Below are 25,900 nucleotides of genomic sequence, written 5' to 3' on the forward strand. Positions count from 1 at the left end.
TGGGGATGCTCTGCCCTCTCAGTGGATCCCTCTCAGTGGATACCTCAGAAGTACACAGGGGCTTCTGAGTGAGCTGTTGAGAAGGACTGTGGTCAGTGTAAGGCGCCCAGGTACCAGAGGCTGGATGGGTGTCTGTGGGCAGGACTGAGCCCAGAGGCCCACAGCCTCCCCAGAGCTGCATGGCCAGTTCTCGAGGACATGCTTTTGGAGATGGCTCATTTGGAGACTCAGAAAGGCTTCCGTGGGTCCTGGTAGACTTAGCTGCCCTGGCTGGGCTTAGGAAGGTTGGAGCAAGTGACTTTGGCACAGAACCACTTTGTGAGGAGCCAGCAAAGACGAGCTGAATCTGCCAGTGGAATTTATCAACAAGGGACTAGAACAGAGGCTGGACCGTGGGTCATCTTCACTGGACGTCTGAAGGCTCCGTGAGGTCTCTTTGGAGGAGGGGTGGGGATGAAAGGACAGCAGGTGACTCCTCTTCAGCTACCCAGAGAGGCCACATTCAGTGGGCCAGAAGCACTCTTGTCTTGCCATGACATGAGTGGTGCTGGGTTTTGGCCACCATGACACATATTTGACCTTTCACCACCACATGCCCCAAACTGGGCCAAGCATGGGAGATAGAGATGCCCTGCAGCGTGTGGCCCCTGCTCATGGCCAGGACCTGTTCTCTCAAGAATGCTGGTGGTTGGCGGGAGTTGGCCCCAGGGATTCCCTTCCTCTGCACATCCCTTCCCTGCTGTCCAAGATGGCCAGAGCTGTGGCTTCTGTTCTCAAGTTTCTCCCTTGGCTTCTTGGTCCTGAGTTTAATGTCTATTATATTAAAAAACTCAGATATTACAGAATAGAAGTGCTGCCTGGGATCATAAAGAATGTGTATCCAACGTCTCTTGCTTCCTCTCCTACCAGTGCTCTTGCCTGCGTCATGGCACCCCTGCCCAGGTGAGCCTTCCCCTCTTCGCTGGTTCCCCAGACCCGCTTCCCCAGAGCAGGCTGGAAGGTGAGCTCAGACGAGGGCGTGGAGGAACTCTAATGGGAGTGTGTGGAGAGTGTGGAGTGTGGGCAGTGGGGAACTGTTGACTGACAAAAGCCGTGACACAATGGCGTGTGTATCTGTTCATTCCATCCACTTAACAATGACTTGCTGAGCACGTACACTGTGCCAGGCCTGCGCAGGCTCTGGGAAATCGTGTTGAACAAAACAAGTTCCTCACTCACATGGTAATGCACGTGTTAAATAAGTAAGTCTCGTGGAAGTTTATCAAGTAAATAGGACTTTTATTGGGGTGGGGAAAAATAAACAGGATGATGAGACTGGGACTGTAAGGAGGAATGCCCTTCAGAGAGAGTGATTTGGGCGTTTCTCTAAGGAAGTAACCATCCAGATGAGTCCTGGAAGATGAAAAGGAGCCAATCTTTTGAAGCAAGGGAGAGAGCATTCCAGGTGGAGGTGGCGGGGCGGTGAGTACAAAGGCCCTGCGGCTGGAAAGACGTTGGAGGGCCTTGGTACTGGTGGAAGGTTGGCGCACGCAGAGTGATGGGAAGTGACAGGTGATCAGGAGTCAGAGGCTGACAGGTGCCTCAAGCTCAGAGAGGGCTGTGGGTGAGGACGGATGGTGCTGAGGACTTTGTTGGTGCAGAGATGAAGAGAAATGTGGAACACATTCAGAGATAGACTGCCAGTGAACTCAACAGGGTGCAGATGGGGGCAGCACTGGGGAGTTTTCTGGCTGGAGCTGTTCCTTAGGGGATGGAGAAGCCTGGGAAGGCGGAACCAGGTTTAAGGGTAAAACAAGATCAGATTGGCTTTCCAGAAGCACTGAGAAGAAGCACAGGGCAGGGAGCCTTCATCTTAGAGAATGGTCCAGGATTCCATGTGAGGGATGATGAGGACCCAGCTGGTGACAGGGTGGCAGGGAAACCGATGTCCCTGCTAAACAAGCCATGAGAAGGACTTTCCGCCCTCCAAATGCTCTGGATCTCTGTCTGCAAGACTGCCAAGCAGGCCAAACCAGAGGGAGGAATTCTTTTTGGAAAGTTCATGTGAAGCCACCATATGGAAGGGAGCAGAGGCGGGTGTCAGGAGAGAGACCAGGTGGAGGCTGCGGCAGTGCGGCATCTCCTGCAGCTGACTGCTTGACATGAGAAAGGGGTTTGGGTGCCATCTGTGTGGGGAGAACACCATCCTGTGGAACAGGTGGTCTTGCAACCACATTCATGGCCCCTGACTGACCAAGGCTTCCCTGGGGCTCTGCAGCCGTGATGACCTTCCCAGGAGGTTTAGGATGGAGCATTCAGAGAGGCTGCAGGCACAGCAGGCTCTGGGATTCCTGCCCTCAACTCCTCCATGGCTTCCCCCTGGAGAGGGGGCCAGGCTGAGTTGAGGTCTTTTCTTCTTGGTCTCACTGTCCCCTAGCTGTGTCCCTTCCAGCCTCTGAGGTCAGCAAGGGACAGGTGCTGGTGAGCACTGGCAGGACATTCACCCCTTCACACTGACACCCATTTGACCAGTCCTCACCGAGCACCCACAACTGCAGACACTGTCCCAGGTGCTGGGGACCAAATGGCCCAGTCTCCACCCTTAAGAAGAGGCAAATGGAGAACTGGACAATACTGGCCATGTGCCCTCTTAGTCTCTGCTTCCTCATCCTGCTCCCACTTCTGCTCTTGGTACCAAGAGCTGTTCCAGAATCATCTCTCAGGTCTTCCACTCCCTCCAAGCCCTGCATTTCACACCGTTGATTTTGATTGAAGCCTGTTTCTTGAATTGTAAGAGATTAAAATGTAGGCAGAAATTAGGTTATAAAGGACACTGAATAACATTTTTCTGAATTTAGCCTTTATTCCAAGGGCATGAAGAAGCCATTGAAGTATCTCAGGCAAGGGAATCAGATTCCATTTGGGAGACACCTACAACAACGGGGAAGAAGGATGGAGGAGGGAGAGGATGGCCAGGCTGATGCAGGGAATCCAGGGAGGCCTCTGGAATAACCCAGAGGGGATGAGCAGGCACCTCACCACGCCCACCCAGCCCCTTCACATCGCACCTGCTCCCAGAGCAGAGCTGATGAGTCTTCTGACCTGTAGCAGTAATGTCCCAGTAGAGGTCGCGTACACAGATGAAGTTTAACCCCATTCACGGGGCATCTTCCATTTCTCAGACACTTTCCTGGGTAATTAATCCCTTCCAAGCTGTGTTGTCAGGAAACATTAAAGGTAATCTTTCTTTTTTAGAGAGAAAGCAACTGAGACAGCTCTAAACAAACCTAACCTTGAATCCTGGCTCCACCACCTGTGCGAGGGGTAGAAAGTGCTACTGTTGGCGGAGTACTCCTTGTTCAAAGGAGCTGTGGTTGACTTGCTCTGATATGAGCTCACCAGCCTGCGGTAGAGCAGTGAGGAAACAGTGATACTGGCTCCAGAAACAGGGCAGCTGCAGCATACTGGAGGGGCTCCCTGGGCCTACCTGGCTCTGCCCATCTCATCCCTGCCCTGGGAGGGGGAAGTTCTGCAGGCCGAGGGGCCTGGGTCTGAGGGCTTCTGTACAGGGAGCTTCTCCCTTGCTGGGGTTCTCAGAGAGGTCTGCCCCCACCGCACTCTGCCCACTCCTTCCTGGGCTTTGTTTTCCTTACTAGGCCAGGGTGGGTAGGAGGATAAGGAGAACAACTGCGCCATCTGCTGGACAAGGTGGGCAAGCTCCAGCTGCACCCCAGTGAGGAGAAGGCAGAAATTTCCTTCAGGTATGAATTCTGTGCACAAGGAGAATTTGAGTTCCCAAAGAGAGTATGATACCTTGACAGGTGACCTCTTTTATAGAACTAACTCCAGGGACATAATCCAAGTTCAACTACCAGCAGGCAACTCAGCACTAATAGGGGCTGCCTGATACCTGTGTGCTCAGGTGTTGGGGATAACCTGGCGGATAGCGTGGGGGAGGCAAGTGTACAAAGCAGTGTGGGTCCAGGCAGAGAGGACAGGCCAGTTGGGCTGACTTCCAAGGCCCCTGTTCGGTGCTGCTCCTGAATCCAGAAGGACGCACAGGAGTCACACCAGGGTAAAGGAAAGGCATTCCAGAGACAGGGCACAGCAGGGCAAAGGCCTGGCTGTGTGGGCTTCCATCTCTGTTCAGGTCCATAAAAGCTCCCTTTTCTTTTCCCTGTAGCAACTGGAGAGAGCCCAGGACCTCTCTCCACCCAGCCCTTCAGAAATTCTGGTCACTGAATTCCAATGGTGGCAGGAGCCAGGGTGCTAACGTCTGCCCCTCCACTAGCATCCTGGCAGTGGGCTTCCCCCACCCACTCCTAGGGCTCCATCTTTTCCTCTTCATACCTGAGTGAAACGTGTGCTTGGAAGACTGTGCTAGGAACAGCCATCCCCACACCCACAGGCTTGGTCAATGAAGGCCAGAAAGCATGGTGGTAAAATTCAAGAATGGTTCCATTGGAGAATTAGGACTGCTGAGGCAGGAGGAGCAATGTAAGTGAACATTAATTCTATTACTCTTTCTTTCTAATCCATTCAATATAATTCGACCATGGCTCACTGACACAGTTCAAACCTCCTTATGAGTTTGTGGAAGAAGATGAGATACAAATGGACAGTTGTTGGGCAGTTCTCCTGTGTGCCAGGCACTGTGGTGGCTCCATGGAGACCAAGTTAATGAGACATGGTCTCCAGCCTCAAGGAGCACCCACATCTCCACCCCCACCTCATGCATAGTGCCTTTCTGTTCTCTGTTCTTCCCCCATAAAACCTGCTCCCAGGAAAGAAATTAAGCTGCACTGAGCCGTAGTCAACTGAGTAGGTGTTGATGACAGTGCCTGTCAACTGTCTCTCACTCTCCATTCTCTCTATTTAGTAACAAACCCCACCCACTCTCTAACCTCCCCCTACCCCCTTGAGAGTTAGCTAGACCCAGGACTGCCCAGCCAGAGACCATATTTCCCAGCCGACCTTGCAGCTAAGTATTGGCCACATGATTGTGGCCAAAAGGAAAATGAGAGGAAATAAAGTGGTGACTTCTGGGGCTTACCCTCTTCTCATTTCCCATGGCTGGGATACACCCTTGGAGCGTAGCTATGAGCAGGCCTTGCTCACAACAAAGAAAGCAATGCTTGGTGGTTGCTGCAGCGGCAAGAGAGAAGGACCCCAAGTCTGTGGATCATTTCCTGGAGAAGGATCACTTGTCCCCTCAAGTCTTCTAGTGGTTCAGACTTTTACATGAGATAAACTTTAGATTCTTTAATCCATGGAACTCGGGGTTTTGTTAAAGCAGCCAAATCAATATAGTGATTCTCACTCACTGAAGTTGAATAAGCAGATAAGCAAAATACCTTGAATAGGAACTTTATAAGAGTTCCTGAAATCTGAGCTGGGCATGAGGGCACATACCTGTAATCCCAGCAGCTTGGCAGGCTGAGGCCAGCCTCAGCAATGGCAAGACACTAAGTAAGATGTGTGTCTGAGGTCACGTGGCTATTGCAGCACTGATACCAACAGCCAAGAAAATTCCATTCTTCAGCCAGTGGGACTACATAGTTTTTTGCAAATCAATAAGATACATCACTTAGTGGTTATCTCATCTCTACTTACAGATGAGGTGTAAAAGCCCATCCAAGCCTTTCCCAAGAGTCCAGGACCAATTGAAACCCAGACTTTCAAACATGCTTTTAAGTGCTCTTGACATTTCCTCGAAGAAAGAATGGTTCTGTCTCCTTGGAAATGATGGTCCTCAGGAACCAACCAGGGAATACTATCAACATTTTTTTCTTTACAAAGTAGTTGTAAAAAGGACAATTAAGCCGCAGAAATGTGAGCGCCAAAGTAAGAAGGAAGCTCTATAAAGGGTCAACTTCATGCAAGAAAGAGAATGTGGAACTGTCATGATTTAGAAGGCAACAGTCTCAGGTTCAAAATAGTTCTTACAAATATTCCATCTGTGGAACACTTCCAAAATGCCAGGTAAGCCAATGGCTTCTAGATTAAAATATAAAAAAGAATAATAAAGAAAAATTTTCACTTGTGAGAACATCTCGTCTGACTAACAGAGAACGTCTCCCACCATGCTGGACTCACTTCCTGGAAATGAAATGGAAACCAGAGCACAGAACTTGACTAGTGTCAAATGGACAGCATGCCCACCATGGTATTCAGAGAACTGGCTCGTGGGGGAAGGCCCCAGATGGCTGGTCCTGATGCTAATTTGTTTGAATCACCAGAAAAGGGAGGCAAAGGAGGAGGATCATGCTCTGCATGGAAGTGGTAAGGCCAGACTGGTGATAGGGAGAGCCGAAAGTCACCAAGTTCAGGGCCACAATGTAGGTGTCTGTAAAGAATCATGGATTTTCTTATCTCCAAATCAAGGTAGGAATGGAGAAAGCACTGGCCTAGATCTGAGTTTCAATTCAGCCCTGGGCCTCTCTAAGATGCCATCCTCAGCAAAATGCACAAATTCTTATGATCGGTATTCTGCTTGACCCTTGGCGGCTGTGGTGAAGAGGCAAGATATTTAGTGATGAGGTTTATCAGGAGAAAAGGTCCGAGACAGCGTGCTTGCCCTCACTCACATTCGTCAGAAGTGCAGGCTGGCTGAAGCAAAAGAGGAATCTTTTGGTTCAAGGGACAGGATACAACAATCATGAGAGCCACTCACAAAGACTCCATTTCTCTTCCTCCTGGCACAGAGTAGGACTGAACTTCTCTGTCTGCTTTGCTGTTGTGACCATGTAACTTGTCATTCGGGGCAGGGTCTGTACAATCACAGATGCAGTTTGCAAGGTGCCCCTGTCTTGCCCGGTGACTCTGGAGGTCTGTGTTGAGAAGGCACCATAGAGACAACAGAGAGGAAGTACCCACCCTCTGCCCCCAATTTTATGGACCACTTGACATTGGCAGAGAAAATTCTGCTATGTTAAAAGCCATGCAAGGATTCGTGACTGCAGTATATACTCATATCAACAATATATTTTGATATTCTGTACTTTTTTAGTTTATTTAGTTTTTAGTTGTGGTTGGACATAATACCTTTATTTTATTTATTTATTTTTATGTGGTGCTGAGGATGGAACCCAGGGCCTCATACATGCTAGGTGAGCGCTCTACCGCTGAGCTACAACCCCAGTCCTCTGCAGTTTTGATGCATCTGGAGTCTTGATCTTTGAGAGTGCTCCTCCCAGGGTTAGAAAATTCCTAGAGAGTAGATGCCACCAATACAGAGCCACACACCTAACTAACCCTAACCCTAACCCTTTATCAAACCCTCACACCCCAAGCCAATGTTCTCTCTGCCTTCAAACATCCCAGGCACAGATACTGGGCAACTGTATCTGACACCCTATAATCCAGAACCCGCCACATTTGGTCCAACTATCCAATCCTAAATTAACTCATTGTGCCTATCCTGCCTTGACTGTTTATTTCTTTGAAAATACCAATAAAGGCTCTGGCCTCTTCTTTCCTCCTCCTGTCCAATGCTGATATTCACCGTGTGGCTCTTAGTGACATGCTCCATCTCCTGCCTCACAGGCTCTATGAGCACAAACTTCTTTTTCTATAATGATCACTTCCATGTCTTCGTGTCTTACCATTCCTGATTAAAACAAATCCCTGGCACACATTTTTAGAACTGATGTAGTGAGAAAGATAGCTTAGCACCAGATAGAGATGGTCAGTACATGCTAGACTGCTCCTGGCCCAGGACCTGAACCCAGCAGGCAGCTTCCACTGGCTGGGAAGGTGTGGCTGGTCTTTTGCACACTTGCTGCTTGATGGCTATGACACTGGGGTGTCTGTCAGTTGATGTCATACATTCTCAACCTAAAACTGATGAGCTCAAAAGAGCTGGGTCCTCCCCAAGAAGCCTTTTGGGTTAGAGCATCATGTATCTGGGACTGAACACCCAGGGACATTCACCATATTTCTCCACATTGGTAGAGTGCCCAGGGTTGCAGACCTAGGATCAAGTACCTGGGGTTAAACGTGTAACTGGCTATATCCGTTTCTTGAAAAGATATCTCCAAAGGGGAGTGACTACTCTTCTAGTTCCAAGGGGTAAGTCTGATCCACTCACTGGGCAGCACTGACAACCATGGGACCATGTGAGTCACTTAAAGTGTCCAGTGTCTGTGATGTTATGTGCTCCAAGGGACACTCCATAAAGCACTTCCCCCTTTTCCTCTGAAATTTGCTGTGTCTAACTTGGCCTGTTCTTGGAGTGAGAGTGTGCACTGTCTGAATGCTCACTCACGGGAGCCATTCGTAGGGCATGAAGGGATCATGGCGCCCCACAAATGTTCACCAGATTGCAGTCTTCTGCTTGCTGCTATCACGACTTGTTCCCAACCCAGTGGCTTATCAGAAGCTCCCTCTTTGGAGATTAGTGACTCAGTGTTTAAGCAAAAGAGAGGAAAGGAGAACCTGGGTCCAGCCCTGGAGAGGTAGTCCTTTCTACATGGGATGCGCCTCGTTTCTAGAGCTGTCAGTATAAGCTTCTGCATGACAACCATCTGTGTCTGCAGGTCTTTCCATTCCTGAATAAAATAAACCCATCAGAATTGACACACTAGCATTGGAAATGACAGCACACTTCCCAACTGAGAACAGGGACTTGAGCCCTCCATAGTTCATAGGGGAGTGGATGACTGATGGGTTTTCTGTGGCAGAAAGTGGGAACCGAGCATCACTGGCCTCACCATCACCGCCTAGAGACAGGAAGTGGTCTCTGCTCATTCCAGCAGTGAAGGCCCCAGGGAAAGACCAATGGGTCCAACCAGTCATGTGTATCCATGATACAATCTCTGTGGCCAAATGGACCAGGACTAAGCCTGGTGCTCACCCTGTGGCCAGGTAGATGGAATGTGTTGACATCCAGGGGCCAGTCACCACAGAGATCGATCTTGGCTCTTTGTGGATGGTGTTTGCATTTCAAACCTTCCTACATCCTTGGAAAGAGAGTTTGTGCAGAGATGCTTCATCACACAAGGTACGATTGGGAAACCAGACAAGCATTGAATGAAAGACCTTTGTGGTACAGAAGGTCAGGCCAACCAGAAATATGGCATTTATAAACAATCCATCCTAAGAATGGAAACAACCTCTTAAACAAGAGAATGAGAAAGGTTGTAAACATTTATTGACTTTTCCAGTTCTGTTCTGAATGCCCTCCAAATGTCTTGTGCTCAGTTGACTCTCTTCAGATAGTCCTGGCTAAAGCAATGTCCAGCTCATCAGACACGGATGCTGGGCTCCTTGGTCCACGTTAGTTTCTTGTTGCACTTTGGAGACTGGGAGACAGGAATTTGAGATCACTGTTTATAGGTCATGAGAGTGAAAGGTAAACAGAAAGGGATGAATTCATGCCAAAGGCTGAACTCAACCTAAGTGTAAGACCAGGGGGTCCTGATCCATAGCAGGGTGGGATCTGGAGTTCATGAACTGTCACTATGTGCAAAAAATTAAAGAATCATTTCCTACAGAAAAGGATGCACAGCTAAGTTCTCAGTGGGGACGGGCCCCACAGGGTTAAGATCTGCCATGTTTACAAGCAGGCAGCTTAGCTTCCAGGAGCAGCCGAGAGCTTGAAATGGTTAGTCTTGACCTTCCAGTATCTCACTGGGTGGGCAGAGGTATGATTTCTCCTATTTCAGTTTCAAAATTTCCAAATGGAGCTAGTTTTAGACCTCCACATCCTGGTATGGAGAGAAAGCTAGGGAAATCTGGGCCCAAGTCCTAATGAGGCCATTTACCAGCAGGGGACTAAGCCTCCATGAGCAGGTTCCCTCATCAATCAAGGCAGGACAATGATATCCCTCCTCACCAATCCTCTTAGAAGATAAAATGACAAATGCACTGGCTTTCTATTTTCATTCCTATTAATAATTAGGGCTAACAGATTACTATTATTTTGGAGGTACAGCTTCCGACCCTGGCTGCCTGCGCCTCAAGTGTCTATCCTTAACCTATGGTTCACCTCCTTCATCCACCCCAGACACACACTACAGCTTCCAGAATGAAGAGCTCAGCGGGCAGGCAGCACGCTGTTGCCACAGGGATGACCTGGATAACATGGCAGAAGGAACTGGTCCCTATGACGTATGAGCCTCGCCACAGAGATGGTCTTGTTTGGCCAGTCTCAGGAGCACACTAATGGGAGCTCTCGTATCAAGTGTGCACTGAAGTCACCCTTGCTTCTTTTTTTTTCTGCGTAGCAGTCAAGAGCACAGGGAGCCTGGCAGGTTCCTAGGTCTGGTTTTATGTCATACCAAAGGTCAAGGGCTTAGCTGGGAATCAGGAAGTTGGGATTATCTTCAGGAAGTTGAGAGGCAGCAACTGGCTGAAGGCAACAAACTGGGTGAAAAGAATCAAGGCCAGAATCTTAAAACGAATTTATTTCCAGTTATTCCCACTTCCTCACCTGGGAACAGTAAAAATCAGAATGCGTTTCAGAGGTGGAGAGGTGGTCCAGAGGGGCCAAGGGGGCTCAGGGGATATACTAGAGGGGCCAGGTTGCAGGGCCCAGCTCAGTGGGATTTGCCTTGCTTCTCTGACAGAGGGGCAAGCACTGCTGGCATCACAGGCCTGATGCCATCCATGTATTCCAGGACTGGAATGAACTCATCAGAGTCAATGCTGGGCAGCCAGGCAGGGGCATCTGATGAGGCAATGCTCCCTCCCAGCACACAGCATCAGTCAGGCTGCATCAGGAGCCTCTCGAAAGCTTCTGTTTATCAGCTTCAGAAAAAGAAAAAAGAGGAGGAGAACAGCAAGGTGCCTGGTTGCTTCCTCCCAATCCTCCTGTGCCTGCAGAAGGCAGCAAGCCCCCACTCCCACCATCCCGCCCGTAGTCAGCTGAGCTGCTGCTGCAGGGCAGCCTGCCCGCTGCGAGCGCCTTGACACTGATGAGCAGCTGGGCACGGCAGTGGCACTAGCAGCAGGTCAGCTCATTTACTGGCCACAGCAGAAAGTTGGTCTCGGATGCGGCCCAGCCCATCTAACATGGTGTCTAGTGTTTCTTTGCTCAACTCCACAGTCACAGCCGAGATGGAGGGCTTGTCTCCGCACAGACTGGAATCTTCTTGGATCTGTAAAGAGAACAAGGCCCAGAAAGTCAAAGCTGCCTCTCTTCCTATCTCCGGTAATCGAGTCCTTTTCAGTTCTTCTGGGCCTCTGAAGAGAGGTTCTTTGTAAGGGCTGCAAGGAGCCCCAGCCCTTGAGTCATTCAGCAACTGGGAAAGGTGAAGGAGATACTCAAAGGCCTGGGTCTCTTCCCATTTGCAACAAGAGCCTTGGGTGGGTAGCAGGGAAGGGTGAGCCTTCTCCCCAATACCCTGTCTTAGCACTGAAGTGAGAAAACATGCTCACACTGGTATTTTTAGAGGTGAGCTCTATGGGGTACACAGGACAGTCCACTGGATATAAGAAAAATATCACAACTTATAGTTTTACTTATTTAATCATAAACAAGAAACAAATAAAGCTTTATTAATACTTAAAACTTAGTTGCAAGAGGCCTCCTAAAGTTTTTTCTTGCAGGTATTGAATTTCTGGGTGTTTGGTGAAGTAAATACAGCAATATATTACTTGGTTTTTTAAACTAAATGAATTCTATCATAATGTGATTTTAGAAGATTCCTGAAAAAAACTATCAAGTGAACACAAGGGCACATGAACAAGAACAGGAAGCACTGATTTCCACTGCCAAAGAAGCCTGATGACCACACTGCAAACAGGACAGGAAGTTGGTGACGATACACTGAAATGACCCAGAGGTCAATCTGAAATCTGAACACACACTCCTACAGTTAAAGCTAAACGTCTTAGTACGTGTACACCTTTAAGTGATCAGAAAACAATTTTAAAAATATATTGTTTAGCACTTGTCACACTGTTGTAAAATGTCAACTTTCAGTGCATGTTTTTTTGATGTCCATGATGTGTTCACACAGTAGTACACGACACTGTGTGAAACACACATGCACATGGGGGATGCCAACATTTTTGGCAGGGGGGCTTAGTTAGTATAGTGACCCCAAAACTTTGGTGGCTGATATTTTAGATGGCCCAGAGGGCCTAACTCACTATAGCACCTTCTTTCCTTCTAATGATGATGAGAGTGGACCTACCTTCATCTGGAGCAGGCAGGTGGGGATGGCCATGCGGCTGATGCTGTCTGAGGAGGTTTTGATATCCACTCTCCAGTCCAGGTCAACCAGGCGGGGCAGAGAGACTGTGGAAGAGACAGCTTAGCTCAGAGGTCACGCCACCCACGTTTATCAGGCCTTTACTCTGAAGACTGTACACACATAACCCATCTGATCTATGCAGCAAAAGACCACAGCAAGCACGGACCTTCCCACTACTCTGTGCTGCCTGCCCTCAGTACTGATTCACGGTGGGGCAGCATCTCCAGACTTGCACCAAACACCCAACCCTCCTGATGTCGGGACAGAATGACAAGTGATACAAGGTACAGAAAAAGGCACAGCTGGAGTCTTGGGGAAAGTTTAGCTTCAGCGAGTGGTAAGAGGCCTTGCTTTAAGATAAACAGGCTTGGTTTGAACCTGGGTCCACCACTTGTGTAAACTCTGAGTCTCCATTTTCTTATCTGGAAAATGGGGATAGTTTCAGCCTAGCTCCCTGGGTTGCTGGGAGGACTAAGTGAATCAAGGCAGGTCAAGTGCTCTAGCACTGTGACTGGCTCAGAGTAAGCAGAATGATGCTTCTAAATACATACTTTTATTTAATCTTTCAAAGTAATTTTAATTACTGTTGGGTCTTTTCTTAATTGAAGCAGAATTACTTTTTAAAACACAATTTTTATTATATCACTTTCTTCTTTGGGTATTTCTGTATTTTTTTTAACAACAAGCTTCTATAATAATATTTACAGTTATATGAACATATCTATATAAACTTATAGAGTTGAATTAAAAAGAAAAAACACAGCAAACAGACAGTCTTTGGTTTGAGACTAGAATAGGTTGCCCTCGACTTTTGGTTAACATCCTTGGTGTCCTGGCAGATTCAGGCCTGGGGCTGGTGAGACGAAGGAGAGGAAGATGTCTTAGTACTCACTCTGATTTGCTTGGGCTTCAGTTCTCCAAGTAGATCTATTAAAGAGGGAAAGATGAGGAAAAAAATATGGAAAAGGGGTGAGACTGAGTTTTCTGATCATGAGAAACCTTAGCCTCTACCTTCCTTGTGATCTTCAGATCTCCTAACAGGAAATGATCTCAGAAATCATCCTTCCTCAAAGCAGCTTTTTGTTTATTTGTCTTACAAGGCTTGGTGATGTTAAGACCTAAGTGCTGTTAGTTTTCACAGCTTAGGACAAGAAAATAAAAGGCTTACTGCTCTGTAATCTTATTGTGCTATTGTTCTCAAAGACAAAACAGAGAAAAAGTCAACTTATGCTCTCTTTATTGAGCACCTGCCATACAGAATACAGCAGCTTATGCAAAAATACACCCAACAGACCTGTCTAATGCTACAGCAAATAACATCATGGTGAGATGCCAAGCAGAGTAAGAGTCAAATGTGGCAATGTAAGGAAGTTTCAAATAAACAAAAAAATATTGGTAAACAGGCACTAATGTTATTGCTATTAGACAGGACTGTTCAAGCCTTATGCTAAATAATAATCAATTCTTTTAAGTTCTTTTGTGTTTCAAAGGATCTGCCTGGCTGAGAGGATACAGAGAAAACTCACAAAAGAGATATTAAAATGACCAATAAACACATGAAAAATAATTCAACATTGCTAGCATCAAAGATATATAAGCTGAAATCAGGTTTCATTTGCCATCTGTGGAACTGGGGGGAAAAAAGGTAAGAAAAAAATCTCATAGAAAAGGTGTGGGAAGAGGGACATGTTGTGTCTTATGGCGGAAAGAGTACAATCTTCCTGATGACCAAAACCCAATATATTCATGGCCTTTACCTCAGTAAGGAAATAAGTAAGCACATGAGCAAAGTTTCTAAATTGCTCACTGGAGTGCAAAACTGATAAAATCCTAAATGTCTAACACTAAGGAATTTTAAAATGTATACCCAGTTTCTCATGTAATGAAATATATCTTATATTTAACCATTAAAAATGATACTAAAGGTAAAAACTTATTGACCTGAAATGTCATTACTGTTATTACTGCTAACTGAAAATAAGCGAGTTATAATATGGGATGATCTTTTTTTGTAGTTGTTAAAAAACAGAACCCAAACATCAACCTCTCTATGTATGTATAAAGAGAAAAATAACCAGGCCCTAAACGGCTTTCCAGTAAGAAACCAATACTGTTCACTTCTGGGTGGTGAGACTGTACTTACCTTATTTTCTTCTTTTTGCTTTTCTGTATTTTCTATCTTTCCAACAAGGAATATAGTATTTCTAAATAGGAATAAAAACAATAAGAAATATAAAAGAAGAATTTTCAAAAAATGAGCACTTACACATGTTCTAGGATGATTTTTGTCAGCAGGTTTTTGAGGTTTTGGTGGAAATTTTCTGGAAAGAGAGCCAGAATTGCTTCAGCGGAAGACAGGTCACGGAATGCCACCAGCCGAGTGAGGCGGTGCAGAGCCTGGAGGAGCTGCAGGATAGAGGAGACAGCCCTGTAGCTGCAGGGGACATGGGACACAGGACAAGAGGCAGCGGAAGGGCCCTCTATCCCACACCCTGTGACTGCATGCTGCAGTCATCTGAACGAGTGACAGGAGCCAAGCAGCCTCTGTAGCAGATGCTGAATGTCCCATGTGCCTCTACTGCCCTAACTTCACCTGTTGCTTCACAAAACAGATGCAGCTGCCTGACCTAGGAAGCTGTCCGTGCCAGAAACTCCTAAGGCAAAGGGTTAATACGTCCCTTTTTCTTCTGCAGAAGGATCTGACCTTCAGTTAACTTTCTGGTGCTGTTTCCCTGGTAACCTGAGAAGTGGAGAGTCAGCTGGGTTACTAGGCAACCCTGCATTGGTCCAATGCCTCTGGATGGAGCGGATTGCATAAACACCTGGGCCCATGGCTTGGGCTCCTCTGATGGGGCTGTACACTCCTTGCAAGTATCTCAAGTTGTGTTTACTGGCATGTGACAAAGAGATACTGGTTCCTGGGGAGTGTGGGCTTTGAATTCAGGGTGGTAGAAGTCTCATGTCCCTGTGAAAGAGGAGTCCTGGACCCTGCTATGGGTTCTCGTCCTAAGTGCTCTACGTGGATCTGCATGCAGACAAGTGTGGCTTGTAGTTGATTTGTGAATAGAATGATCTTAGCTGAACCCGAGAAAACCCTCTGGAGTGACTTTCTCTATGCTTTAGAGCTGCTTCCAATACCACTGGAGGTTGCTGGTCCGCAAATGCACTTACCCAGAAGTGAGGGGAGTTAAACCTCCACTTTAGCTGGTGGGAGGTAGTGGACAAATGCCCTAGTCTCCTTGCCCTCCAAGGAAAATTCCGAGACATGCTCTACTTGACTTTTCACAGAACCCTAAGATTGAGCCCCATTGCCACGGCAGTAACCACTCATTAATATACTTTTTTACTTTAAGACTTTTCTACTTTCCGTGTTTGATTTCCCCACTTCCTCCTTTGTGTTTTCTAGAATCACCTCCCAAAAAACCTCTGGCACCCAAGTTTTTGCCTCAGCGTCTACTTTTCAGGGAACCCAAACTAAGTCTCCACTCACCTCTATAATCTTGCTCTGCTTTTTACTTTTCTAAAGTTGATTTTAATGAGCAAAGCTTCATATTTAAAAAAACAAAAATAACACATGTCTATGTGAAGATACTCCTGTTGTAAAAGTGCATTTGCTCTGGAAAGATAAGAGAGTCACTGATACATAGTGCAGCCTGATATCTAGGATCAGGGGAGCTCAGGTGAGCCGAGCAGACTCCACTGGGGCCAGGGCTGAGAAGGCAGCGCTGTACATGGCACCCAGTGGGAGCCTCACTGAGCCCAGCCCAATTACTACTCAGACCTCCATCTTCTATGAAGATTCCTGAAGAATCTGCCTGAAGCTCTCCAGCTGACAGTGCATCAGTCTTAGCAGTGTATAGGCCGAGAAAGAAAGTCACATCAAGTTTGGCTTTTGATTACACTGTCTAGGCAATAAGTCTAAAAGAACTTATTCAGGAGCTGATTCTGGGCCCAGCTCCCACATGTGACTTACTTATCACAAGGAAGGGCTCAAAGACAAAGCTTTCAATGTACTAATATTAAAAAAAAAATCTATCCAGAGTTGGCTACAATGTCAATTTCAGGGAGAAATTTTCTTTGGACGTGGAAATGACTGGGAAGTCAAGAAAGAGATTAGCAAGGGAAGAGGGCCCACGGCCAAAGGTCATTTCTGACCACACTTACTTGCTCTGCCTCCTCCTGGGTCACAGACAAGCTGGAACACGTAATATCCAAGAGCTTTTTTGAGCCAAGGGCTGAACTGGAAAAGCTTTCTTGACACAGCTGCCTGACAACATCTTTTGAGGAGGCCTATGAATTAATTCACAGATAGAGGAGTAAAAAAAAAACCTCTGACAACATGTTTTCAAATAACATTGGCTTAGGTATTATGTGACATATTTCACACGTAAGATTTAAAGGTATAGAGGGCACTTTTATTTCTGGGAAGACAGAATAAATGTACTTTTCCCTATTTTTTTCTGCTAAGTACAACTAAAACCCCTGGGTACTACATGGAAAACAGATCTGAGATGTCTCTAGAAAGAGGGGAGAAGGCACATCTGTGAGGAGCTCAAGCCCCAAGGAATGACGTGGTGGTGAGTTCCTTGGATTTTCTTTTTGCTTTATCTATCCTAGACCCTGAGCTGAAGAAGAGGGCAGCGTGGAAATGTCAATGGGTACAGGAGGGAGGAAAAGAAAAAAAAGCTACAACAAATCCCTGTTCTCTCCAGCCAAAGGACCAGGAAAGGAACAGCACAGTGAGATGAACAAGCTTTAGACAATGACAATAATTGCTTTCTATTCCAGCCAAATTTCACATAAAGAACCGTGAACCCATCCTGACTTATGGCAATGAAGTCTGTGTGAGGCTGTGAGAGGTACCCCAACACCTGCACTGGGTCAGTGTCAAAGACAGCCAAGCAGGGAGCTGGGATCTTCATCTGCACCAGTGGGTCACAAGCCACACTGCCTGTGGTACACAGAGAGTCTGCGTGGAGACAGGGCTTCCCCAGTACCCAGGGGAAACAGAAGCCCTGCTTTCAGGTATCAACAGGAGCCAAGTGGGGAATCTGAACTTCTACCTCCAATTGGCAGTAATGAGAGGTGACCCCTAACCCTGCCTGAGTGGTACCAGAGAAAGCTGGCTAAAACATAAGACTTAAATAAGATCCAGAATTATCTCAATCTGAGGAAAAAACATAATCTACAGATGCCAACACCAAGATGACAGCCATTAAAATTATTTGACCAAGGTTTTAAAGCAGCCTTGATGACAATGCTTCAATAAGTAACTATGAACATGCTTGAAATAAATTAAAAAAGAGAAAGTCTCATCCCAAAATAGGTGATATTAAGAAGAATAAAATGTAAAATTTTAGAAATGAAAAATACAATAACCAAAATGTAAAAACTCATTAGATGGGCTCAGTATACCAAAATAGAAGGGACAGAGAGAAGAATCAGCGGATGGAGCCGGAGGATGATAAAAAGGGTAAGACCAAAAATATGTATTCAAAGGAATAACAGCTGAAAACTTTCCAAGCGTAGCTGGAGACACAGTAGTACATATTTCAAGAACCTGAGTAAATCCCACATAGGCTAAATAATAATTTTAAAAAACCTACACCAGGTCCCTAAGTGAACTTCTAAAAACAAAAGACAAAGCAATCTTGAAAGTAGTGAGGAAGAAACAACACTTTAGCTATAATAAACAATCAGAATGACAGCAGCTTTCACATCAGAAACCACAGAGAAATACACAAACACAAAAAGCATAGTATTTTTCAGTGTGAAAGGAGAGCTGTCAAACTAGACTCCTACAGACAATAAGAATATCCTTCAGGAATGAAGAGGAAATAAAGATATTCATTCTTAGTAAAACAGCACTAAGAAAATTTGTCACAATATTTACCTTAAAGGATGGTTAAAGCAAGTTCTGTAAAGAGAAAAGAAGGAGTGAAAGGAGTGCGAGGATCCAGCTTGACTTGACTTGACTGCAGCCATGTTGAGCCAGGACACCGTGACTACCCTTGGGGAACCCTGGCCTCTTTCCCCACGAGCCTCCCAGCAGACTAGAGAAACGCCAAGCTGTCAGGGAGGGATGGGGAACACCAGGTGCCGAATGCTGGTGCTGGCAGTGCCAAGAATATGCCTGACATCTTTCTGCAGTCTCTTTCCACATGTGGCCTACAGAAGTTGGTTCTTTCACACCAGATTTTCTTGGAACAAAAAGAATCCTTGGAATGGCAGGAAGAAAGAAAAGCAAAAAAAAAAAAAATTCCTTTATTTTCTTGAATTTTCTAAATATGTTTAAAAGTTGAAAGAAAAATTAGAACACTGTCTGATGTGCCTCTAAATGTACCCAGAGGACATACCCATGACAATTATGCTACAAGTAAAGAAGGGTTAAGGGACAGACAGAGAGGCAGGTGTCTATACTTCACCCTAACACCATGATGACACCAATAGGCTGAAATAAGCTGTACATACACAATATAGTAACTATAGCAACTACTAAAGGGGCTATAAAAAGAAATACATTTTTAGAACTACTGACAAATCAAAACAACTCTAAAAAATAACCCAGGGGAAAGCAGAAAAATGTGAATAGAAACAAAAAACAAGAAAGAATAGACAGGAAACAACAAAAAAAATGGCAGACTTATGTTCTAACATATCAGTAATTATACTAATTCTAACATTTAATTGGCATAAACATTCCAATTAAAATACAGAAATTGGCAGAGTGGATTAAAAATATGACTCAATTAAATGTTTATACACAAAACTCCCTTCAAATATATGATAGGAGCTGGCTGGAAAGTAAAAGGATGAGAGAAGAGGTGCCATGCAAACATTAACCAAAAGAAAGCAAGAGTGGTTACGTTAATATCAGATAAAGCATGTGTCACAAAAAGAAAATTACCAGAGAAAGAGAGGGACATTAAATAATGATAGAGGGTCCTATCCACCAAGACGACAATATCCTAAATGTATCTGTACCCAGTAAAAGAACTGCAAAACATGGGGCTGGGGCTGTAGCTCAGTGGCGGAGCACTTGCCTAGCACGCGTGAGGCACTGGGTTCGATCCTCAGCACCACATAAAAATGAAATAAACAAAATAAAGACATGCTGTTCATCTATAACTACAAAAATTTTTTTTTAAAAAACTGCAAAATATGTGAAGCAAAAGCTGACAGCACTGTTAATGAGAAACAAATTCACAAATATAGTTGAGATATCAAAGCCCCCTTTCAATAATTAATAAAACAATTACACAGATATTCAAAAAAGATGAAGAAGAACTCAACAACATAATAAATCACTCTAATTGACATTTACAGAACACTTCATACCCAGAAACTGCAGAATACACTCACATCTCAAACACCTGGACATATATCAAGATAGATCATGTTCTGGTCCACAAAACAGCACACTATTCATTTTAGTTTTAAAAATTTGTTGAAGTTTGTATTATGACCCAGAAATCAGAAACAGAAAGATAACAGGAAAATGTTAAACATATGGAAATTTAAACAATACACTACTAAATAATTCACAGGTCAAAGACCAAATCTCAAGGAAACTTAAAATAAATTACACTAAGTGAGTGAAAATGAGAAAACAACATATCAACATATGTAGGACACAGTCAATGAAGTGTTGAAAAGGAAATCTATAATATTCAATGTGCATATTAGAAACTGAAACAAATGTCAAAATTAGTAATCTGGAGCCCAGAGCATATTTTTAAAAATCCAAAGCTCAAGATTACAGAGGTAAATACTCCAATTAGAATAGGGACAAAAGATATTCCACTGAAGATACACAGAGGGAAAATAATCACATGAAGAGACTCAACATCATTTAGTCATTAGAGAAACGCAAATTAAAACCACACTGAGATACCAAAACACATCTTTCAGAATGGCTCGAATAAAATATAGTGATAACATCAAACGCTGGTGGGGATGTGGGACATCCTGGAGTATCTGGGCACTGCTAATAGAAATATAAAGTAGTACAGCCTCCAGAAAGAGTTTGGAGATTTCTTGAAAAATGAAACATGCAACCACCAAATGACCCAGTAACTGTATTCCAAGCCTGTACACAAATATTTATAGCAGCTTTATTTGTAATAGCAAAACCTGGAAACAATTTAGATGTCTTTCAATAGATCAAGCAAACTTTTGTATATCCACACCAAGGAATACTCCTCAGCAATAAAAAGTAAAGAACCATTGATACAGACAATGTGGACGAATCTCCAGGGGATTAAGCTGAGTGAAAAAAAGTCAATCCATACATACTGTATGATTTATATAAAGTTCTTTTGTGTGTGTGTGTGAGCACTAGCGCAGTACTAGGGTTCAAACCCAGAGTATCATGCATATTAGGCAAGTGCTCTGCCACTGAGCTACATCCCCAACCCTTTTTAAAAATTTTGAGACAGGGTCTCACTAAGTAGTCCAGGTTGACTTGAAACTTCTGATTCTCCTGCCTCAGCCTCCCTAGTTGCTGGGAACAAAGGGGAGGGCCACCATACCTAGCCTATATAAAATTCTTTAAAAAAAGAATGTCAGATGTTAAAGAAGGGGCGGAGGATGAATGGAAGCTGACTATAAAAGAGCAGCAAGAGGGGTCTTGTGGTGATGGAAACATTTTGTATTCTGACTATCAATGTTAACACCCTGGGTGTGATAGTTTTCTATAGTTTTGCAGAATGTCAACATTGGGGGAAACTGGGTAAAGGGTAAATGGGATCTTTCTGCATTATTTATTACAACTGCATGTCAATCTACAGTTATCTCAAAATAAGAAAGTTTATATTTACAAAAAATAAAAGAGTACATAGGATAAGAGCAATGAAAATGAATGCATATTGCTACAGAATTGTTGATATATACTGATGAACAATGAAGTAGTGACTTTAGGAGCGTAGAGTGCAAATGAATACTGGGGAGGCCATTCAAAATTAAGTTAAACCAATAAAAAAAATTAAGTTAAACAAAACGGAGACCATTGTATGGACTGATGACGATGCTCTGTCATAAACTGTTGAGTATAATTAAATCAATCCTCTTCACCTACTAAAGGGAAAAGGAAAGTTAAAGAAACCGTCCTTCATGGATCTTACATTCTTAAGAGAAGACGGACAATAGGCAAATAGATTCATAATGTCATCTAATGACAAGTGTTTCAAAGGAAAATAAAGCCGCCCCTTTATAGAGGAAATCAAAAGTTAATGCCAACACCTCATTTTATTTGAACTTTACGAGCCCGGGGAAGTGTGTCCCTTTCAACCACTCAATCTTTCAAACAAATAATCATCAGGAGAGTGTTCGGGCCCTTTCTCAGTCAGAGGCGAGAACAGAGAACCCGGGCCTCAGGAACACAGAAAGCACACCTCAGTCGCTGGCGCCGGCAGATGCAGAGGGAGAGAATTTCCTGAGCACGGAGTGCAGAAGGGCTATGGGATGAAATGGGGAACCAGTAAAACGGATCCAGCAATTACCACCCCCCAACGCCCCATCCCCAAAACCAGCCCCAGAGACTTAACAGTGGGGGGCATTTGTACAGTCCCTTCACGTCCGTTATCTCATTTTTTGCTTTTTCACCTTCTAGTCAGGGAGTTGTTGATTTTGTTTCTCTTTAAAAGCTCAAAAAGGAGCAACTGTTTGCCCGGGGTCACACAGAGAAGCAGTGGCAGAGTTGTGGCTCCAAATCAGGGCCAACTTATTCCCCGCGCCCGCCCGGTTCTCTCCGTAGACTCAGTTCCGAAGACAAAGGAGACCGCACGCGTTCCCGCCCCGCCCTTTACCTTCAGCAAGCTCTGGAGAGCCGCGAAGTGCTCCGCTGTCACGGCGGCCATTTTTCCGAAATCATGTGACTGCAGTCGCGGTTAGGAGCGCGATCACATGACTCCGCCGCCTGCGCGGGGCATGCCGGGGGCTGTAGTCTTTCAAAGTGGCAGGAGCGGTTCGCTAGTGGCACGGGGGCTGGGAGGAACTTAGAAGGGTTCTGCAGCAGAATGGCCATCTCGAGGATCCAGGACCTGGGAGGAAGTGGAGGGAGCATGGTTTTCAGGGGAGCAAGTTGACCTGGCTTGTCCATTTACCGGAAGGGAAACTAGTTTTCCCGGGACCCGTGCGGGAGGACTGGCCGATATGGGTAATGCAGGCTTGGCGGGCACCTTGGAGGCATAGTTGTTCAGAAGTGATCAGTCTGTTGGCCACTTGGAATTAAAACGAAACTGTGCTCATTGTAATTCATGTAATTTACACACACACACACACACACACACACACACATCATCTCGAAGAACGTAAACTTGCTTTTGCATGTATAGTTTCTGTCTCTCAGGTAGGAGCTGGTGTTTTTATTAGGTTTATCCAAATGGGAAGACCGAATCATTTAGGGTTTTTAGTAACTTTTCCATAGGTCTATGGGAGATCTGGTTTGAAGAGCAGGTGAGAAAGTGTTTAGGAAAGGGGATAGGAAGGGAGCCACTATTACTTATCCAGAGTCTCCTTACATCTATGGCAAGAATGGGATGGGAGTGGATCATAAAAATTATTTAATCTGTGGATTCAACAGGTAATTATGAATGAAGTGAGTAATTTGAGTTGTCAGTACTGGACTCTGATTTGGCAGTGATCAGAGGTCCTAGCTCAAACCAGACTGAAATTTTATCCATAGGGTGAGGTACAGTAACTTGAGTGAATGGCGTGCTCTTAAATAAACAAAAAGTTGATTAGACTTAAGATTAATTTTTGTGGGGATATTGGCTTGTTATTTGCAAGATTTTGCCTTCTCATCTTACTGTAGAAAGGTGAGCATGGTGGCCAGGCTCCAAGATGGCCCTCAATAATTCCTTGTATTCACAACCTAGTGTAGACCCTTTTCATTTGTACCAGGATTGGTATGTGGCCAGGGATGATGGTACACTATTTCTGCACTCTCTCATCTTCCCTCTCTCTTTACTGTCTTGTTTTGGGGAAAGCAAGCTGCTATGTTGTGTGATTAGTCCTATGGAGAGACCCATGTGGCAAGGAACTGAAGCCTTCAGCCAACAGCCAGCAAAAAACTTATGACTGCTAACAGCCTCCATAAAAGTAGATTCTTCACCCCTAGTAGATCTTTATTCAGATAGCATTGGCCAACAACTTTGGTTGCAACCTCATGAGAGAGATTCTGAGTCAAAACTACTCAGCTAAATCACATCAGGATTTCTGGTTTTTAATACTATATAAGATTATAAACATTTGTTTTTTATCTACTAGATTTTAGAAAATTTATTTCACAGTAATAGTAACTAATGCAGAGACAATGAAACAGGAGCTTTATAATCCAACCTAATTTCAATCTCAGTTCTACGCATTATTGACTATATCATCAACAAATTGTTGAATTTCTATGAGCCTCAGTTTTCACATATGTACAACAGTGTTGAAAAAACCTATTTCAGAGAGCACAGCTGAGTGGCAGGTGCAGCCCCAGCTCTTCTTGCTCTCCTGAGCAGGTATGACGGGGTGGGGGTGTTTCCCCGGGCTACAGTCAGTGGCTGGCAGGGTCTGAAACCTTATACCATTCATGCCAAGTTGGTAAGGCAGCTCAGATTGCCAGTGCCATGTTGCATTTAAAATTTTGTCTGCAGTTCCTAAACCATAAGCATTATCTCAAGAAGAAACAGCAGAATATCAGAGTTTATGTCCATGATTTTTGTACCACTCTCTGGATTTCAATTTTTTTTCCAATTTTAAGCATAGAAAGCAGTGCTTACTTTCACTCATTTAGTAAACTTGCTATGAGCCAGGCTTCATTCTAGCTTATGTTGTATTTGTATATCATATACATATACATATGTACACTGATACATACACCATATTATTATTTCCCCCACTTTCAAATATAGGAAAATTGAGACATAGACATTTTAAGTAATTTGCCCAATGTCTCACAGATTAGCAGTAAGAGAGCTCAGATTTAAACTTGGGCAGTTTGTTAACCACCAAGCTGTACATGTCTCCTTGTCTTCCCATAAATGAAAATGCAGGTTTCTTCTGTTTGGATGCCGGTACCCTCCTCAGTGGGCAAGAATAAGCTTGTGCAATCATGTACAAGTTTTCCTGTATGGAAAACTTCATTTCACTTGGAGTATATGGAGTGGAATTTCTGGGTAATATGGTAACTCTGAGTTTAACTGTGTGTTAAACCAGTGATGTGGAAAGAGAAAATATTACGAGTGGAAGGAGGACTATGGGATTTGGAAGAATCCTCAGGCTGGGTTCCTGGTTTTCATGTGCAAGTTACTTCACCTCTCTGAACCTGAGTTTCCTCATCTGTAAAATGGAAACTACAATAAAATACCTTTTGGCCATTAGAGGGGGCTCAAGGATGACTTATACCCCGAATGGGGAAGAATTGTCTTTTTTTTTTTTTGTATCAGGGATTGAACCCAGGGGCACTTTATCAAGGAGACACATCCCAGCCCATTTAAAAAATATTTATTTAGCGACAGGTTCTTGCTGAGTTGCTTAGGGCCTTGCTAAGTTGATGAAGGTAGCTTTGAACTTGTGATCCAGCTGCTTCAGCCTCCCAAGCCACTGGGATTACAGGCCTGTGCCACTGTGCCTGGCAGAACTGTCTCTTTGGACACTCAGTTCTAGCCATTAGTAGTGATGAAGGGCAGAGCTTTCCTGTTGTGGGAAAGGGAGGAACTAAGGTGACCAACCATCCCAGTTTGCCCAGGAATTAGTGATTTTCTGGGATGCAGAACTTTGAGGTCTAACATTGAGACAGTGCTGGGGAAAGCAGGCCAGTTGGTTACCCTAACGTGATCCCGGAAACTTTAAGGGAAACCATCATTTGGTAAAGGTTGTTCAGTTTTCTGCACTGAAACAGATGTGAAGAGAGGGATATGGCCATAGGATTTTTTCATAGAAAATGATTTAAGGTCAACAACTTAATTTTAATGTTTTTTGAAATAGCTTTTTTGAGAACTGATTCACATAATATACAATGTACCCGTCTTAAGTGTACAATTCAGTGGGTCTAAGTACATTCACAGAGTTTTCTAACCAACACCGTGGGCATTTAGAACATGTTTATCACTCATGAAATAAACACCATTCCCCTTAGACATCACTTCACCTCCTCCTCACAAGGTTCTAAATCACGCAGCCCTCGAGAACCACTAATCTACTTTCTGTCTCTATTCTGGACATGGCATAAAATTCCCATATTGTACTTGTTTCTTCCACTTAGCACGTTTTCAAGGTCCATCCATGTTGTAGCATGTGTCTGTATTTTATTGCTATTTGTGCTGCATGACATTTCCTTGCATGGATCTACCACATTTTTTTTTTTTTATCTATCAGTGAACAGATTTTTGAGCCTGGAATTATTATGAATACTGCTGTTATGAACAATCATGTACAAGTTTTCATGTGGGCACATACTTCATTTCACTTGGGGTATCTGGAATGGAATTTCTGGGTCATAGGGTAACTCTGTGTTGAACCTAGTGAGGAATTTTCAGATTGGTTTTCAAAGTGACTGCACCATTCTGCATGGGCCCCAGCAGTATAGAAGGGTTTCAATTTCTCCATATCATTAAGAATTCTTATTATTATCAGTCTTCTTGAAGTTGGCCATTCTAGTGGGTGGCTCATTGTGAGCAATCTTGTCTTGAATTTGCATTTGCATAGCAAGTATACTCTGTCCCTTAGACTAC

The 25,900-nt window shown here is 44.5% G+C and overlaps 1 protein-coding gene across 1 annotated transcript; it reads right to left on the reverse strand.

Annotated features, from left to right (window-relative positions):
* Positions 1-10,382: 10,382 nt before the first annotated feature.
* On the reverse strand, positions 10,383-22,054 carry Commd9 (COMM domain containing 9). Its single transcript, XM_076844345.2, has 6 exons — positions 21,986-22,054; positions 16,344-16,469; positions 14,446-14,585; positions 13,072-13,106; positions 12,120-12,223; positions 10,383-11,078 (listed from the first exon to the last, which is right to left on the reverse strand). Exons 1-6 carry the CDS (start codon positions 22,034-22,036, stop codon positions 10,938-10,940), a joined length of 597 nt encoding a protein of 198 aa, XP_076700460.2. The 5' UTR covers positions 22,037-22,054; the 3' UTR covers positions 10,383-10,937.
* Between the last annotated feature and the right edge of the window lie 3,846 nt (positions 22,055-25,900).

The sequence above is a fragment of the Callospermophilus lateralis genome, chromosome 2 (assembly GCF_048772815.1).
Source record: "Callospermophilus lateralis isolate mCalLat2 chromosome 2, mCalLat2.hap1, whole genome shotgun sequence".
Lineage (NCBI taxonomy): Eukaryota > Metazoa > Chordata > Mammalia > Rodentia > Sciuridae > Callospermophilus > Callospermophilus lateralis.